Consider the following 19,514-nt stretch of genomic DNA (forward strand, 5'->3'; position numbering starts at 1 on the left):
AAGTGACATTTACTCCAATCCATTTAGCCCCTAATACAGAACATTTTAAAAGTTGACAAACTTGTTTAACAAGTCAACATAAGTGTCAGTAAAGAGCATGTTTTAAATGAAATATTCAGTGGAGTATGTATGTACACTGTTGGACATTATTAGTAGATAAATTAAATAAACTAACAAGACTTTAGAAACTAGATTGCTAAAAGTGCCTGAAGTTGAAGAAACACCATATACAGTATATATTTACATTTACATTTAGTCATTTAGGTGATGCTTTTGTCCAAAGCGACTTACAAATTAGGAACACAGCAAGCAATATATAAGGTATGTGTGAATATCTAGACACTCTAGAGCAAAATAATGACCTTGCTTAGACTTAGTGTACTCAGATCTCTCTGTTCTCTTATTGGAGTAAACAAAAATGTAAAACACTGATGTCTGGTGGCACAGATAGTCCTTGAAAATCTGTACAGAGTTCAACCGTGAGACATAGCTACAAAACAGTAGATAAAATGCCAAAATCTGTTTTTTTTCACCAGGTCTGCCACTAGCACTTTATGTCCAGTACAAACACATGAAACATTGTCAATACTTCATAAATGCACGATTATGTAAGGCTTATGAAATGCAGGATCTGTTAGCATCATATCTGTGCATCTGTGTTGGGTGGAGAGAAGATGAGCTTGCTCATTGCTTGGATGTACTGAGAGCCGTCCAGGGATGTTAGTTTCAGGGTGCTCATTGGTAGCAGGGCTCTGTTAGTGTAATATCTGAGCAATGGAGTCTGTGCTTGAATTGCCTCCAGATACACCTAAGAGTTAAGAAGAGAGCAAAGTTGAACATGTTATATAATCGTAATTGTCTTAATACTTGATATTATAGCAACTAAGATCAATAATGAATGATTGTATAATGACAGATCCAGCCTGTAAGGATAGATGACATAAAGGTATTTGACTTTTTAAATCTCAGACAGTTAATTCTGAGGGTGGTGGCTTGTTGCCAGAGCTAAAAGTACTTTAGCCACCTGAATGATGTCATCAGTATCCTGTGCTGCGTTCTGGAACACAGACTCGCAGTGCTGAAGGTACTGTTCATACAGGTTACGTGTATGGGCATCAACAGGAAGTGCCTCATCACTGGGCTCTGTCCTCTTCAGATTCACCAAGAAGTCTGTGTTGACCGGTCCACATTCAATCAGGCTCATGCTGTATGGAGATATAGTATTTTATATGGACATAGGAAAGTGTGCATGTACTTGTGGAACATTTAAAAAATAATAATAAGTTCCCCATCAGGAACGCCCACACACACATACAGTACATATAATAATACTCACTGAATATTGAAGTGCTGAAGGAGAATAGCCAGGCTTTCACAAGCGCCCTCTACTGCAAATTTGCTAGCACAGTAAACCTCATTGAAAGGCAAACCTGAGTTAAATAGGAAGATAGTGTATGTTGAGGTCAGCCTTTCCAAAATATTAACCTAATCACAGATGTAATAACTTTCATTATTAACTTGTTTTTCAATCATAAATTTGCATGTACTTCTTTGCAGTCTTCTTTTCTTCTGTAGTTATTTGTCAGTTTGTCACTTTTTTTTTTTTTAATAGCGACTCAAAATGTAGTAACATTTATTTAGTAAAGTAAAATCCAGTTGAGTTTGAACTAGGGCTGTCAGTCCATTAAAATTTGTAGTCAAATGAATTACATTACATACCGAATAATTAATAGCATATATCACTATCTGCCTGGAAAGGCCTCCAAATAAAGATAATAATTAAAATAATTTTAAATATATAAAATTAATATTATTATTCAGATTGAAATTGCAATGATGTGGCAGACGAGTAAAACATTTGTTTACAAGTAGTAAATATTTTTAGTTTTTTCCCATATCATAAACTTTATTCTCAATTGCGCCGTATTTGATTTTTTTATGGGATTGAAAACAAGGCTGTTAGGAATAGACTTAGGCTGAGCTTGGAATGGCATACTACCCATACCACTTCTGCCATATATGTCTATGGCCATTTTGCAATTGAGTCGGTCAATCTGTTCTCACAGGACGCATTCTTGCGTTCTATTTGCACTATTTTTAATAGTTGGTCTTTGTAAATACAGAGGGATGCTTTTCAAGCATCTCACTAGTATTTAACGTCAAAAATGCCACATTTTCAGGATGATGTGTTAAAATTTCAAAGTTCTTAATTTTTAAATCGCATCTCGAGATCACTGCATTCTGTGGTGCATCATCCAGCTGTCAAGAACGCCTCCTGTGTATGTAAATGGCTTTCATTCTGTGGCTGCATAATAGGGCTTGTAAGGTTTGTTGAGGCACACTGACAGCCCCCTGCTGATGTGGCTCAGGGGGGAAAAAGTGAAGTTACATGTACTGCAAACTTGAATTGCTCTGCTTGCAGGAAAATACATACTTTTATTACAGAATTTACGTATGGGTCAGGGAGCATGATTAATTGTGTGAATTTTTATGCATTATTTTTATATAATTAATCACACTAAATGAATGCGTTAAATCGAGAACCCTAGTCTGAACCCGTGGTCTTTACAAGCTAAGAGACATAACTAACCGGAGACTTACTACCGCCACTGCTTTGGTAAAATCACAAGCACAACACAATGTTTCTTTTAAACTGAAAATTTGAAAAGAAAAAAGCATTTATTTCTGTCACTCTCTTTGTCTGTTTATCTCTTCCCCATACTAACTCACCTTGTAGTCCTCCCATGCTGCCCGTCACAAGAATTCGTCCATGTCTCTGTTTCTTCATGTCTGGTAAAAAGGTCTGTATGGTGCGAAGTGTGCCCACCAGGTTGACCTCTAGGATACCACGTATAGTGTCCACTGAGTGGACTTCTAAAGGACCCATCAGACCTACACCTGCATTACAAACTAATACAGAGACATGGAGAAAAGTATGATTGGTCATTTCTTTACTGGGCTCCAATTTGACAACCCCAAAAAACCCCACAGTTCTTGAATTCTGTATTACTGTGTGCATCTTAGATTCACTTCCCCGAAGAATGCACTTTACAATTATAAAGGACAGCCAAGATGCTGTCCAATACACTACTGTCTTGAATTTATAATAGGGCTTTTAAATGAATATTTCGGGTTTAATACGAATTAAGCTCAATTGACAGCATTTGCGGCATAATGTTGATTACCACAAATGTTTTAGATAGATATGTATATATATTTATCTTATAATTTTAAGATATAATAATTAGAGCTTATTATATATATATATATATATATATATATATATATATATATATATATATATATATATATATATATATATATATATATATATATATCCTCTTTTAAAAAAAGCAAAAATCTGGTTTACAGTGAGGCACTTACAATGGAAGTGAATGGGGCCAATATGTAAACATTAAAATACTCACTGTTTCAAAAATATAGCCACAAGACATAAACAATATCTGTGTTGAAATTATTTTAGTATGATAAAAATGCTTAATAACCTTTTCTGTGTAAAGTTATTGCCAATTTTACAACTACATTGCCATGGCTCCGTAAACCCTTTAATCCTGAAAACTGACCATTTAAGTTAACAGCACAAATATTTTTTTGTGTGTTTTAACTGAAGAATTAATACAAGTACTTTTATAAAATTATAAGCTCCACATTTCTGCCTTTAAACCCTCCAAAAATTACAATTCCATTGTAAGTGTCTCACTGTAACTTCGGTTGTTGCCGAGGGACGAGTTGAAATAACTTTTTGTGGTAATCAACATTATGCCACAAATGCTGACGATTAAGCTTAACTTGTTTTAAACCCAGAATATTCCTTTAAAATATTTTTCATACACATTGTCCCTTCATTAAAGGGAGAATCTCTTTTTAGTCTTTATCTCCATTTTTTCTTTTGATCTATCTGTCTGTTGTTCTCTTTGTCTCTCTATTTTACCCAATATGTCGACTCTGTCCTCCGTAATGTTCCTCTTAGCATCAAGTATAGACTGCTGGTCTGTCACATCCATCTGTAGTATAGCCATGGTGTCTTTATGCAGTCCTCTTATACTCTCCATTAGCCGTTGTTTCTTGTCCAGGTTACGCATGGTAGCATAGACTAAACAACAACATCAATATCCATTCATACTACATAACTTTTGAACAATGATTTACGTAACTATGAATATATGTAAAGGACACTTAAACCATTTTTAGACAAACACAGTATTCTCTAAATAAAGTAAAAAGCAACATAAAATCAGCCACAGAATGCATTGCTTCATGTCATATCAGTTACCTTTATATGCTTTGGAAGGATTTGATGCAAGGTGCACAGCAAGGCTGAGTCCAATCCCTGAGGAGCACCCGGTGATGAGAACAACTTTTTGCTCCATTTGGGCAGTAAGACAATGGTCCACAGCAACACCAAATAGATGAGCGCTGTGAGATTGTGGACCTTCTAACTGCTGTGTCTCACATTTAAGGTGATGTTTTTGCTTTCTCCACTATCCCAAGGACAGCTCGGGGTAAACATTCTGGTTTCACACTCATTTGACCAGCAGGTGCAGAGAGAAAAAGAGAACTGTCATACTGCCTTGAAAACATCTTCTTTAGAAGCTGCTTGGAGGGTGACAAAAAATAGTAATGTTTTAGACCCTATGTGTTCTGGTATTAAAAAGTAAGGTTACCATCAAATTGGTGCTCCATGATCCTTACATGCACACACAACTTTACTTTTTTCCAAAAAGTACATTTTAGATTTACTCATTTAAATTTCATTGCATAATTCCATCAAATTGAATTGATTAATCTTTAAAAAAAAAAAAGGTTGATTTTATTTTTATTTTATTTATTTTTTTTTTTTAATTACACAGCGCAATTTGATGGCACTTTGTTACAAAACTGAAATGTTTAAATCTTAAAAATATAGGGGCCTGGGTAGCTCAGCGAGTATTGACACTGACTACCACCGAATCCAGGGTGTGCTGAGTGACTCCACCCAGGTCTCCTAAACAACCAAGTTGGCCCGGTTGCTATGGAGGGTAGAGTCACATGGGGTAACCTCCTCATGGTCGCAATTAGTGGTTCACGCTCTCAGTGGGGCGTGTGGTAAGTTGTGCGTGGATCGCAGAGAGTAGCATGAGCCTCCACATGTGGAGTCTTCGCGTTGTCATGCACAACGAGTCATGTGATAAGATGCACGGATTGACGTGCTCAGAAGCGGAGGCAACTGAGAGTTGTCCTCCGCCACCCGGATTGAGGCGAGTAACCATGCCACCACGAGGACCTACTAAGTAGTGGGAACTGGGCATTCCAATTTGGGAGAAAACGAGATAAAAAATAAATTAATTAAAAATTCAAATAAAAATAAATCTTTAAAATATAGTAAAATAATTTGAGTGCAGAGACATGCACAGAAAGATAAACGAGACACAGACAGGGCATAAGAGAGCAGTTAGCTTTACAGGAGCCAATTAAGTTTAAATATACCAAAATGTACTATAATATGTCCTATTATCTGCTTAAAGTTAGTTTGAATTTTGTATTTTTTATATATATACATTGGGGGCCACAAGTTTGGAATGATGTACAGATTTTGCTGTTTAGGAAGGAAATTGGTACTTAAATTCATGCCCAGGGGCAAACAGGAGTCTTAATACTGTAGAAAAAAACACAACCAATAGATATGAACACAAGACCTCTACACTGATACAGTATGTATTTAAAAACTGTTTTGCTTCAAAACTTTTTTGTTTTATTTTGTTGTGAGAAGTGTCTTCGCTGTGAACAATCTGACACATAATGCCTTTGTGACATTTTAGTGAAAATTATTATGTTAATCATCACTTAAGAATCTGTACTGATTCTCATTTTTGTTTGTCTCTGTTTTATTACACAGTTAACTGGCATCAAACATGTCATCTGCAAAAGGAGTTGCTATTAGAATTGATCTGGGCACCACCTACTCCTGTGTGAGGGTGTTTCAGCATGGAAAAGTGGAGATCATCGCCAATGACCAGGGAAACAGAACTACACCCAGTTATGTAACCCGTATGTAAAATAATAAATATATTTTAATGAACATTCGATTTCTGGAATTCTATTCTGAAGTTGTAAATATAGTTACATCTAGGATTAATACACATTTTAAACTCACAGATATGATTAAACTCGGTTTTCTGATTAAATAATTGTCATTATTGGATAATTAAGCTATTCAGTGAATGTCTTAATGTTTGTGTGTACATGCCAAATTAATTATTGAGACCATTAGTACTACTGATACGTTTATTTAAATTATGCGTTTGTAAAAAACTTCATCATTAAGACACATAAGACAATGTGTGCAACAATTCCTCAGCATTTGCAAAGGGTTGTTTTTTTTCCAGTGGTCTCGGCTCGAGAGAAAGAAAAAGTGCACTTAATATAATGCACGTAACAGCGCCCTCTGTTGAAAATGGCGCAGAATGAAACATGTGACTAAAACTTCTCAAATGTTCCAGAAGCATCTCTAACTTTATTTGTAATTCAAGGACCTGCTCATTCTGACAAACATGTCCAACATAAATAAACAACTAAATAATAATAATAATAATAATAATAATAGAGAAATCAAGAAGGGTACTCAAATGAACTGTCATATTCCAGCAAAACACGTTTTTATTAAGCACTATCAGTGACATGGATTAAATGAGTTTGCCTTAATTTTTTTTTCGTTCTTAGATTATTTACTTGATTATTAAGAAAATGGTATTCAAACGTAGATTTTAATTGGCATACAAAAACAAAATGGCAATATGTAAATAAAATGTTAAACTTAGCCAAAATATTAGAACATAATTAAACCACAAAAGTTAGAAACAAGAGTAGACATATGCACGAGGATAAATAACTGAGGAATGTTACTTTTATTTCAAAATAAATGTCTGTGTAGCATAAAAACACAGGAAGCATTAGTGTTATTACAGAGAATACACACGATAAATGCCATCGTCGCAACTATTCAGCGTTCACAAGAAATATTCTGAAGGTTTAAGAATTGCTCTCTATCAGACACTACGAGGTTCTCGTCTCGTCATTTGTACCATATATGCAGAAAACGCCAGAAAAAGCTAGAAGTGAGATAAGCGATGAGTTGACCCGCCTTGAGGGAGTAGCCGCTCGACTGTGCCGCGTTTGATTGGTCCAACTCGCGGGAGCTTTCGAGAAACTTCACGAGCAGAAGCCTGAGAATATAAAACACGAGTGAGATGCTGCAATGTCGGTATGAATCGGAACAGATCGAGTTAGCGAAGAGTTTTAGGCAACGAGCCACAACGAACACTGAAAGAAAGGATCTAATTCAGACAAGGTAAGAGGAAAACTATTTTATCTCCCATTATTTTTACCCATTAAGTTTGGATACTTATGATGAAGGGTCGGATAATAAATCAGTAACGAGCAGGGAATTTGTTGTTTGCCGGTATAAAACAAAAATATAGAGTGTAATTTACTACTAATAGTACTATTATATGCAGGGACATTGATGTAAGTGATCTGACACATATAGGCTTTATGAAGATAATATTAATATTGTGGTGAGAATTAGTGTTTTAAACATTGTATTGATTTTCCTTTTTTGTTGTTGAATATAGGTAGACAATAAAAATAAATCAAACATGTCATCTGCAAAAGGAGTTGCTATTGGCATTGATCTGGGCACCACCTACTCCTGTGTGGGGGTGTTTCAGCATGGAAAAGTGGAGATCATCGCCAATGACCAGGGAAACAGAACAACACCCAGCTATGTTGCATTCACAGACACAGAAAGGCTTATTGGAGATGCAGCAAAAAACCAGGTGGCCATGAACCCTAACAACACCGTATTTGATGCGAAGAGGCTGATCGGCAGGAAGTTTGATGATCCAGTTGTCCAGTCTGACATGAAGCACTGGTCCTTCCAAGTCATCAGTGATGGTGGAAAGCCAAAGGTCAAAGTTGAGTACAAAGGAGAGACCAAGTCATTCTATCCTGAGGAAATCTCCTCTATGGTACTTGTGAAGATGAAGGAGATTGCAGAGGCTTACCTGGGACAGAAAGTGACAAATGCAGTAATCACAGTTCCTGCATATTTCAATGACTCCCAGAGGCAAGCAACTAAAGATGCTGGAGTGATTGCTGGGCTGAATGTCCTCAGAATTATCAATGAGCCCACAGCTGCAGCCATTGCCTATGGACTTGATAAAGGCAAAGCTTCAGAGCGCAACGTCCTGATCTTTGACTTGGGTGGAGGCACCTTTGATGTGTCCATCTTGACCATTGAAGATGGCATCTTTGAGGTGAAAGCCACAGCTGGAGATACTCACCTGGGTGGGGAAGACTTTGACAACCGCATGGTGAATCACTTTGTGGACGAGTTCAAGAGGAAACACAAGAAGGACATCAGTCAGAACAAGAGGGCACTGAGGAGGCTGCGTACAGCTTGTGAGAGAGCCAAGAGAACACTCTCCTCCAGCTCTCAGGCCAGCATTGAGATCGACTCCCTGTATGAGGGCATTGACTTCTACACATCCATCACCAGAGCACGCTTTGAAGAAATGTGCTCAGACCTCTTCAGGGGAACACTTGAGCCTGTGGAGAAAGCCCTGAGAGATGCCAAGATGGACAAATCTCAGATTCATGACATTGTTCTGGTCGGTGGATCAACAAGAATCCCTAAGATCCAGAAACTTCTGCAGGATTTCTTCAATGGGAGAGAATTGAACAAGAGCATCAACCCAGATGAGGCAGTGGCTTATGGTGCTGCAGTCCAAGCTGCCATCCTCATGGGTGACACTTCCGGAAATGTCCAGGATCTGTTGCTGCTGGATGTGGCTCCACTATCCTTGGGCATCGAGACAGCTGGTGGAGTCATGACTGCCCTGATTAAACGCAACACCACCATCCCCACCAAACAGACACAGACATTCACCACCTACTCGGACAACCAGCCCGGTGTCCTGATCCAGGTGTATGAGGGAGAGAGAGCCATGACAAAAGACAACAACCTGCTTGGAAAATTCGAGCTCACAGGAATTCCACCGGCACCTCGTGGAGTCCCCCAGATTGAGGTGACCTTTGACATCGATGCCAATGGAATCCTGAATGTGTCAGCGGTGGACAAAAGCACCGGCAAAGAGAACAAGATCACCATCACTAATGACAAGGGCAGACTGAGCAAGGAGGAGATTGAGAGAATGGTGCAGGAAGCAGACAAGTACAAAGCAGAAGATGATCTGCAGAGAGAGAAGATTGCTGCCAAGAACTCCCTGGAGTCTTACGCCTTCAACATGAAGAACAGTGTGGAAGATGAGAACCTGAAAGGCAAGATCAGTGAAGATGACAAGAAGAGAGTTATTGAAAAATGCAACCAGGCCATTAACTGGCTAGAGAACAACCAGTTGGCTGATAAGGAGGAGTACGAACATCAGCTAAAAGAACTGGAGAAGGTCTGCAACCCAATCATTACAAAGCTCTACCAGGGAGGGATGCCAGCTGGAGGCTGTGGAGCTCAGGCACGTGCCAGTGCAGGGGCCGGTTCCCAGGGGCCAACCATTGAGGAGGTGGATTAACTGAATTTATGAACTATAAAAAGTGGTACTTGTCTGTCAGAACTCAGTTTTTTACAAATGAAAGTGGAATGGTTTATCATAAGTACCTGGTTATGCAGGAACATGACTGTGTTTAAAAGTCCTTTTTTATCTTTACTGTACAAATTACAAGCAAGGAACTTGTTATATGACATTGCTGCTCTTATGTTTTACTGTTCCATTATTTATTTAATACAGACAACTTTAATGTGGTCTGTATAAAAGTGTATTTTGATTATCTGTTTTATGGATAATGAATGCTGTTAATAAAGTTTTTTTTTTTTCCCAATAAAATTTAGAAGTTATCGTCATCTCTTTTGTCACTTATGACAATTCAACAAAAATAGTTTACAGAACTCAATATTTAAGAGTATAACATAAGTATTAAATGTATTTGTGCTTTATATTTTCTGTCAATACCAAGTTAACTAAATTTACATTGACACTTCATGCAGTTTTGCATTAGTTTCGATTTATTGTAGTTGGAACATTTAAAAAAGTTGTTTTAAATATTGAAAAACTGACAACAAATCAAAGTCTTAAAGGAATAGTTCACCCAAAAATTAACATTTGGTCATTTATTTACCCTTATCTAGTCCCAAACCCATATAACTTTCATCTGTAGAAAAAATAATAATAATAATGTTTCACAGAATGATAAACTCAGTCACAATTCACTTTTAATGTATGGATAAAAGACGCAATTAAAGGAAATGGTGACTGAGGCCAACATTCTGCCAAAAATCCTATTTTGTGTTCCTTGAAAGAAAGACATCATGGATGTGAAATGACACAAGTGTAATAAATGACAACAGAATTTTTATTATTTTGAGAGAACTGTCACTTTAATGTTGAGAACAGTATGTTGGTCTCACACACTGTAATGAAAGTTATATATTAATAAAGATGAGACAACTTACTTGGGTACATTTCATGTACATTGCTTGAAGATTTGAAAAAAAAAACATTTTTTTTTTTTGAATATTTTCTTGCCATATTGGTGTAGTACTTTTGCGACTTTGAAACAATAAAAGTGTTTATATTTAACCGAACAAAACTCGGTTATGGCGGGCGTAATATGTTTGATTACCTTCATCATTCATATATTTTAATGAACATTCGATTTCTAGAATTCTATTCTGAAGTTGTAAATATAGTTACATCTAGGCTTACTTCTCCTTTTAAACTCACAGATATGATTAAACTCGGTTTTCTGATTAAATAAATGTCATTATTGGATAATTAAGCTATTCAGTGAATGTCTTAATGTTTGTGTGTACATGCCAAATTAATTATTGAGACCATTAGTACTACTGATACGTTTATTTAAATTATGCGTTTGTAAAAAACTTCATCATTAAGACACATAAGACAATGTGTGCAACAATTCCTCAGCATTTGCAAAGGGTTGTTTTTTTTCCAGTGGTCTCGGCTCGAGAGAAAGAAAAAGTGCACTTAATATAATGCACGTAACAGCGCCCTCTGTTGAAAATGGCGCAGAATGAAACATGTGACTAAAACTTCTCAAATGTTCCAGAAGCATCTCTAACTTTATTTGTAATTCAAGAACCTGCTCATTCTGACAAACATGTCCAACATAAATAAACAACTAAATAATAATAATAATAATAATAGAGAAATCAAGAAGGGTACTCAAATGAACTGTCATATTCCAGCAAAACACGTTTTTATTAAGCACTATCAGTGACATGGATTAAATGAGTTTGCCTTAATTTTTTTTTCGTTCTTAGATTATTTACTTGATTATTAAGAAAATGTTATTCAAACGTAGATTTTAATTGGCATACAAAAACAAAATGGCAATATGTAATTAAAATGTTAAACTTAGCCAAAATATTAGAACATAATTAAACCACAAAAGTTAGAAACAAGAGTAGACATATGCACGAGGATAAATAACTGAGGAATGTTACTTTTATTTCAAAATAAATGTCTGTGTAGCATAAAAACACAGGAAGCATTAGTGTTATTACAGAGAATACACACGATAAATGCCATCGTCGCAACTATTCAGCGTTCACAAGAAATATTCTGAAGGTTTAAGAATTGCTCTCTATCAGACACTACGAGGTTCTCGTCTCGTCATTTGTACCATATATGCAGAAAACGCCAGAAAAAGCTAGAAGTGAGATAAGCGATGAGTTGACCCGCCTTGAGGGAGTAGCCGCTCGACTGTGCCGCGTTTGATTGGTCCAACTCGCGGGAGCTTTCGAGAAACTTCACGAGCAGAAGCCTGAGAATATAAAACACGAGTGAGATGCTGCAATGTCGGTATGAATCGGAACAGATCGAGTTAGCGAAGAGTTTTAGGCAACGAGCCACAACGAACACTGAAAGAAAGGATCTAATTCAGACAAGGTAAGAGGAAAACTAGTTTATCTCCCATTATTTTTACCCATTAAGTTTGGATACTTATGATGAAGGGTCGGATAATAAATCAGTAACGAGCAGGGAATTTGTTGTTTGCCGGTATAAAACAAAAATATAGAGTGTAATTTACTACTAATAGTACTATTATATGCAGGGACATTGATGTAAGTGATCTGAAACATAAAGGCTTTATGAAGATAATATTAATATTGTGGTGAGAATTAGTGTTTTAAACATTGTATTGATTTTCCTTTTTTGTTGTTGAATATAGGTAGACAATAAAAATAAATCAAACATGTCATCTGCAAAAGGAGTTGCTATTGGCATTGATCTGGGCACCACCTACTCCTGTGTGGGGGTGTTTCAGCATGGAAAAGTGGAGATCATCGCCAATGACCAGGGAAACAGAACAACACCCAGCTATGTTGCATTCACAGACACAGAAAGGCTTATTGGAGATGCAGCAAAAAACCAGGTGGCCATGAACCCTAACAACACCGTATTTGATGCGAAGAGGCTGATCGGCAGGAAGTTTGATGATCCAGTTGTCCAGTCTGACATGAAGCACTGGTCCTTCCAAGTCATCAGTGATGGTGGAAAGCCAAAGGTCAAAGTTGAGTACAAAGGAGAGACCAAGTCATTCTATCCTGAGGAAATCTCCTCTATGGTACTTGTGAAGATGAAGGAGATTGCAGAGGCTTACCTGGGACAGAAAGTGACAAATGCAGTAATCACAGTTCCTGCATATTTCAATGACTCCCAGAGGCAAGCAACTAAAGATGCTGGAGTGATTGCTGGGCTGAATGTCCTCAGAATTATCAATGAGCCCACAGCTGCAGCCATTGCCTATGGACTTGATAAAGGCAAAGCTTCAGAGCGCAACGTCCTGATCTTTGACTTGGGTGGAGGCACCTTTGATGTGTCCATCTTGACCATTGAAGATGGCATCTTTGAGGTGAAGGCCACAGCTGGAGATACTCACCTGGGTGGGGAAGACTTTGACAACCGCATGGTGAATCACTTTGTGGACGAGTTCAAGAGGAAACACAAGAAGGACATCAGTCAGAACAAGAGGGCACTGAGGAGGCTGCGTACAGCTTGTGAGAGAGCCAAGAGAACACTCTCCTCCAGCTCTCAGGCCAGCATTGAGATCGACTCCCTGTATGAGGGCATTGACTTCTACACATCCATCACCAGAGCACGCTTTGAAGAAATGTGCTCAGACCTCTTCAGGGGAACACTTGAGCCTGTGGAGAAAGCCCTGAGAGATGCCAAGATGGACAAATCTCAGATTCATGACATTGTTCTGGTCGGTGGATCAACAAGAATCCCTAAGATCCAGAAACTTCTGCAGGATTTCTTCAATGGGAGAGAATTGAACAAGAGCATCAACCCAGATGAGGCAGTGGCTTATGGTGCTGCAGTCCAAGCTGCCATCCTCATGGGTGACACTTCCGGAAATGTCCAGGATCTGTTGCTGCTGGATGTGGCTCCACTATCCTTGGGCATCGAGACAGCTGGTGGAGTCATGACTGCCCTGATTAAACGCAACACCACCATCCCCACCAAACAGACACAGACATTCACCACCTACTCGGACAACCAGCCCGGTGTCCTGATCCAGGTGTATGAGGGAGAGAGAGCCATGACAAAAGACAACAACCTGCTTGGAAAATTCGAGCTCACAGGAATTCCACCGGCACCTCGTGGAGTCCCCCAGATTGAGGTGACCTTTGACATCGATGCCAATGGAATCCTGAATGTGTCAGCGGTGGACAAAAGCACCGGCAAAGAGAACAAGATCACCATCACTAATGACAAGGGCAGACTGAGCAAGGAGGAGATTGAGAGAATGGTGCAGGAAGCAGACAAGTACAAAGCAGAAGATGATCTGCAGAGAGAGAAGATTGCTGCCAAGAACTCCCTGGAGTCTTACGCCTTCAACATGAAGAACAGTGTGGAAGATGAGAACCTGAAAGGCAAGATCAGTGAAGATGACAAGAAGAGAGTTATTGAAAAATGCAACCAGGCCATTAACTGGCTAGAGAACAACCAGTTGGCTGATAAGGAGGAGTACGAACATCAGCTAAAAGAACTGGAGAAGGTCTGCAACCCAATCATTACAAAGCTCTACCAGGGAGGGATGCCAGCTGGAGGCTGTGGAGCTCAGGCACGTGCCAGTGCAGGGGCCGGTTCCCAGGGGCCAACCATTGAGGAGGTGGATTAACTGAATTTATGAACTATAAAAAGTGGTACTTGTCTGTCAGAACTCAGTTTTTTACAAATGAAAGTGGAATGGTTTATCATAAGTACCTGGTTATGCAGGAACATGACTGTGTTTAAAAGTCCTTTTTTATCTTTACTGTACAAATTACAAGCAAGGAACTTGTTATGACATTGCTGCTCTTATGTTTTACTGTTCCATTATTTATTTAATACAGACAACTTTAATGTGGTCTGTATAAAAGTGTATTTTGATTATCTGTTTTATGGATAATGAATGCTGTTAATAAAGTTTTTGTTTTTTTCCCAATAAAATTTAGAAGTTATCGTCATCTCTTTTGTCACTTATGACAATTCAACAAAAATAGTTTACAGAACTCAATATTTAAGAGTATAACATAAGTATTAAATGTATTTGTGCTTTATATTTTCTGTCAATACCAAGTTAACTAAATTTACATTGACACTTCATGCAGTTTTGCATTAGTTTCGATTTCTTGTAGTTGGAACATTTAAAAAAGTTGTTTTAAATAAATATTGAAAAACTGACAACAAATCAAAGTCTTAAAGGAATAGTTCACCCAAAAATTAACATTTGGTCATTTATTTACCCTTATCTAGTCCCAAACCCATATAACTTTCATCTGTAGAAAAAATAATAATAACAATGTTTCACAGAATGATAAACTCAGTCACAATTCACTTTTAATGTATGGATAAAAGACGCAATTAAAGGAAATGGTGACTGAGGCTAACATTCTGCCAAAAATCCTATTTTGTGTTCCTTGAAAGAAAGACATCATGGATGTGAAATGACACAAGTGTAATAAATGACAACAGAATTTTTATTATTTTGAGAGAACTGTCACTTTAATGTTGAGAACAGTATGTTGGTCTCACACACTGTAATGAAAGTTATATATTAATAAAGATGAGACAACTTACTTGGGTACATTTCATGTACATTGCTTGAAGATTTGAAAAAAAAAACATTTATTTTTTATGAATATTTTCTTGCCATATTGGTGTAGTACTTTTGCGACTTTGAAACAATAAAAGTGTTTATATTTAACCGAACAAAACTCGGTTATGGCGGGCGTAATATGTTTGATTACCTTCATCATTCATATATTTTAATGAACATTCGATTTCTAGAATTCTATTCTGAAGTTGTAAATATAGTTACATCTAGGCTTACTTCTCCTTTTAAACTCACAGATATGATTAAACTCGGTTTTCTGATTAAATAAATGTCATTATTGGATAATTAAGCTATTCAGTGAATGTCTTAATGTTTGTGTGTACATGCCAAATTAATTATTGAGACCATTAGTACTACTGATACGTTTATTTAAATTATGCGTTTGTAAAAAACTTAATCATTAAGACACATAAGACAATGTGTGCAACAATTCCTCAGCATTTGCAAAGGGTTGTTTTTTTTCCAGTGGTCTCGGCTCGAGAGAAAGAAAAAGCGCACTTAATATAATGCACGTAACAGCGCCCTCTGTTGAAAATGGCGCAGAATGAAACATGTGACTAAAACTTCTCAAATGTTCCAGAAGCATCTCTAACTTTATTTGTAATTCAAGGACCTGCTCATTCTGACAAACATGTCCAACATAAATAAACAACTAAATAATAATAATAATAATAGAGAAATCAAGAAGGGTACTCAAATGAACTGTCATATTCCAGCAAAACACGTTTTTATTAAGCACTATCAGTGACATGGATTAAATGAGTTTGCCTTAATTTTTTTTTCGTTCTTAGATTATTTACTTGATTATTAAGAAAATGTTATTCAAACGTAGATTTTAATTGGCATACAAAAACAAAATGGCAATATGTAATTAAAATGTTAAACTTAGCCAAAATATTAGAACATAATTAAACCACAAAAGTTAGAAACAAGAGTAGACATATGCACGAGGATAAATAACTGAGGAATGTTACTTTTATTTCAAAATAAATGTCTGTGTAGCATAAAAACACAGGAAGCATTAGTGTTATTACAGAGAATACACACGATAAATGCCATCGTCGCAACTATTCAGCGTTCACAAGAAATATTCTGAAGGTTTAAGAATTGCTCTCTATCAGACACTACGAGGTTCTCGTCTCGTCATTTGTACCATATATGCAGAAAACGCCAGAAAAAGCTAGAAGTGAGATAAGCGATGAGTTGACCCGCCTTGAGGGAGTAGCCGCTCGACTGTGCCGCGTTTGATTGGTCCAACTCGCGGGAGCTTTCGAGAAACTTCACGAGCAGAAGCCTGAGAATATAAAACACGAGTGAGATGCTGCAATGTCGGTATGAATCGGAACAGATCGAGTTAGCGAAGAGTTTTAGGCAACGAGCCACAACGAACACTGAAAGAAAGGATCTAATTCAGACAAGGTAAGAGGAAAAATATTTTATCTCCCATTATTTTTACCCATTAAGTTTGGATACTTATGATGAAGGGTCGGATAATAAATCAGTAACGAGCAGGGAATTTGTTGTTTGCCGGTATAAAACAAAAATATAGAGTGTAATTCACTACTAATAGTACTATTATATGCAGGGACATTGATGTAAGTGATCTGAAACATATAGGCTTTATGAAGATAATATTAATATTGTGGTGAGAATTAGTGTTTTAAACATTGTATTGATTTTCCTTTTTTGTTGTTGAATATAGGTAGACAATAAAAATAAATCAAACATGTCATCTGCAAAAGGAGTTGCTATTGGCATTGATCTGGGCACCACCTACTCCTGTGTGGGGGTGTTTCAGCATGGAAAAGTGGAGATCATCGCCAATGACCAGGGAAACAGAACAACACCCAGCTATGTTGCATTCACAGACACAGAAAGGCTTATTGGAGATGCAGCAAAAAACCAGGTGGCCATGAACCCTAACAACACCGTATTTGATGCGAAGAGGCTGATCGGCAGGAAGTTTGACGATCCAGTTGTCCAGTCTGACATGAAGCACTGGTCCTTCCAAGTCATCAGTGATGGTGGAAAGCCAAAGGTCAAAGTTGAGTACAAAGGAGAGACCAAGTCATTCTATCCTGAGGAAATCTCCTCTATGGTACTTGTGAAGATGAAGGAGATTGCAGAGGCTTACCTGGGACAGAAAGTGACAAATGCAGTAATCACAGTTCCTGCATATTTCAATGACTCCCAGAGGCAAGCAACTAAAGATGCTGGAGTGATTGCTGGGCTGAATGTCCTCAGAATTATCAATGAGCCCACAGCTGCAGCCATTGCCTATGGACTTGATAAAGGCAAAGCTTCAGAGCGCAACGTCCTGATCTTTGACTTGGGTGGAGGCACCTTTGATGTGTCCATCTTGACCATTGAAGATGGCATCTTTGAGGTGAAGGCCACAGCTGGAGATACTCACCTGGGTGGGGAAGACTTTGACAACCGCATGGTGAATCACTTTGTGGACGAGTTCAAGAGGAAACACAAGAAGGACATCAGTCAGAACAAGAGGGCACTGAGGAGGCTGCGTACAGCTTGTGAGAGAGCCAAGAGAACACTCTCCTCCAGCTCTCAGGCCAGCATTGAGATCGACTCCCTGTATGAGGGCATTGACTTCTACACATCCATCACCAGAGCACGCTTTGAAGAAATGTGCTCAGACCTCTTCAGGGGAACACTTGAGCCTGTGGAGAAAGCCCTGAGAGATGCCAAGATGGACAAATCTCAGATTCATGACATTGTTCTGGTCGGTGGATCAACAAGAATCCCTAAGATCCAGAAACTTCTGCAGGATTTCTTCAATGGGAGAGAATTGAACAAGAGCATCAACCCAGATGAGGCAGTGGCTTATGGTGCTGCAGTCCAAGCTGCCATCCTCATGGGTGACACTTCCGGAAATGTCCAGGATCTGTTGCTGCTGGATGTGGCTCCACTATCCTTGGGCATCGAGACAGCTGGTGGAGTCATGACTGCCCTGATTAAACGCAACACCACCATCCCCACCAAACAGACACAGACATTCACCACCTACTCGGACAACCAGCCCGGTGTCCTGATCCAGGTGTATGAGGGAGAGAGAGCCATGACAAAAGACAACAACCTGCTTGGAAAATTCGAGCTCACAGGAATTCCACCGGCACCTCGTGGAGTCCCCCAGATTGAGGTGACCTTTGACATCGATGCCAATGGAATCCTGAATGTGTCAGCGGTGGACAAAAGCACCGGCAAAGAGAACAAGATCACCATCACTAATGACAAGGGCAGACTGAGCAAGGAGGAGATTGAGAGAATGGTGCAGGAAGCAGACAAGTACAAAGCAGAAGATGATCTGCAGAGAGAGAAGATTGCTGCCAAGAACTCCCTGGAGTCTTACGCCTTCAACATGAAGAACAGTGTGGAAGATGAGAACCTGAAAGGCAAGATCAGTGAAGATGACAAGAAGAGAGTTATTGAAAAATGCAACCAGGCCATTAACTGGCTAGAGAACAACCAGTTGGCTGATAAGGAGGAGTACGAACATCAGCTAAAAGAACTGGAGAAGGTCTGCAACCCAATCATTACAAAGCTCTACCAGGGAGGGATGCCAGCTGGAGGCTGTGGAGCTCAGGCACGTGCCAGTGCAGGTGCCAGTTCCCAGGGGCCAACCATTGAGGAGGTTGATTGAAATGCTTCAGGAACTGAATGGTGTGAGGACTGATAAAAGTGTATTTCTCTTTGATTCTTTAATTTCCATCAAGCCTCATTGTGTTATGAGTGTATTAGTATTTTGTACTCAATTCACCTCTACATTCTAATGTTTACACCATGGCCTTTTAGTTCATAAATTACAAGAAACTTGTTACATCATTGCACTTTATATTATTTGACTCCCTCTTGCTATTTAAAAAGTGTTAAACTTTATATTAATGATAAGAAACATTTTAAGACAATATTCTATTTAAGGTGACAAAGTTACCCTGACATTTTCTAAGTGATTATATATTATTTATTTTTCCTTTATGTTTTGTTACAGTTTAATGTTGATAATGGTTGTGGTAAAATATTGTAAATAAATTTATTTTTTTTAAATATTAATTTTAAATTGTGTTTTGTAGTCCTAAATTTACATTAATATAATAAGCGGTAATATCACAATGAAAAATGTGTTCATTTACAGTACATGAGATTTATTTTCCAAATAATAATAAAAACAGTAGATGCTACAATTGCAGGTTGTTTTGAAAACACACAAAAATAACAAGGCTGTTAGCATTGTTGGACACAACAGACCTTATTCATAGTAGAGCTTTTTTGACGGGAATTAAAATGAGGCTGTGAGG

General features: G+C 38.0%; 4 protein-coding genes across 6 annotated transcripts; 3 read left to right on the top strand and 1 right to left on the bottom strand.

Annotated features, from left to right (window-relative positions):
- Positions 1-640: 640 nt before the first annotated feature.
- On the bottom strand, positions 641-4,660 carry hsd17b1 (hydroxysteroid (17-beta) dehydrogenase 1). Its single transcript, XM_051715762.1, has 6 exons — positions 4,295-4,660; positions 3,953-4,114; positions 2,731-2,910; positions 1,337-1,430; positions 1,025-1,205; positions 641-808 (listed from the first exon to the last, which is right to left on the bottom strand). Exons 1-6 carry the CDS (start codon positions 4,389-4,391, stop codon positions 641-643), a joined length of 882 nt encoding a protein of 293 aa, XP_051571722.1. The 5' UTR covers positions 4,392-4,660.
- A 2,552-nt stretch (positions 4,661-7,212) lies between these two features.
- LOC127451235 (heat shock 70 kDa protein-like) lies at positions 7,213-9,747 on the top strand. Its single transcript, XM_051715760.1, has 2 exons — positions 7,213-7,348; positions 7,632-9,747. The coding sequence occupies exon 2, from the start codon at positions 7,656-7,658 to the stop codon at positions 9,585-9,587; it is 1,932 nt and encodes a 643-aa protein (XP_051571720.1). The 5' UTR covers positions 7,213-7,348; positions 7,632-7,655; the 3' UTR covers positions 9,588-9,747.
- Positions 7,213-19,230, top strand: LOC127451234 (heat shock 70 kDa protein). Of its 3 annotated transcripts, none has more exons than XM_051715759.1 (2): positions 7,213-7,348; positions 16,904-19,044. In XM_051715759.1, exon 2 carries the CDS (start codon positions 16,928-16,930, stop codon positions 18,857-18,859), a length of 1,932 nt encoding a protein of 643 aa, XP_051571719.1. In that variant the 5' UTR covers positions 7,213-7,348; positions 16,904-16,927; the 3' UTR covers positions 18,860-19,044. The 3 variants fall into 3 exon arrangements, with proteins under 3 accessions (XP_051571719.1, XP_051571718.1, XP_051571717.1); XM_051715758.1 differs by lacking the exon at positions 7,213-7,348 and adding an exon at positions 11,849-11,984; XM_051715757.1 differs by lacking the exon at positions 7,213-7,348 and adding an exon at positions 16,467-16,620 and having other exon boundaries at positions 16,904-19,230.
- Positions 11,849-14,551, top strand: LOC127451236 (heat shock 70 kDa protein-like). The gene is made up of 2 exons (XM_051715761.1): positions 11,849-11,984; positions 12,268-14,551. The coding sequence occupies exon 2, from the start codon at positions 12,292-12,294 to the stop codon at positions 14,221-14,223; it is 1,932 nt and encodes a 643-aa protein (XP_051571721.1). The 5' UTR covers positions 11,849-11,984; positions 12,268-12,291; the 3' UTR covers positions 14,224-14,551.
- Positions 19,231-19,514: the final 284 nt, after the last annotated feature.

The sequence above is a fragment of the Myxocyprinus asiaticus genome, chromosome 14 (assembly GCF_019703515.2).
Source record: "Myxocyprinus asiaticus isolate MX2 ecotype Aquarium Trade chromosome 14, UBuf_Myxa_2, whole genome shotgun sequence".
Classification (NCBI taxonomy): Eukaryota; Metazoa; Chordata; class Actinopteri; order Cypriniformes; family Catostomidae; genus Myxocyprinus; species Myxocyprinus asiaticus.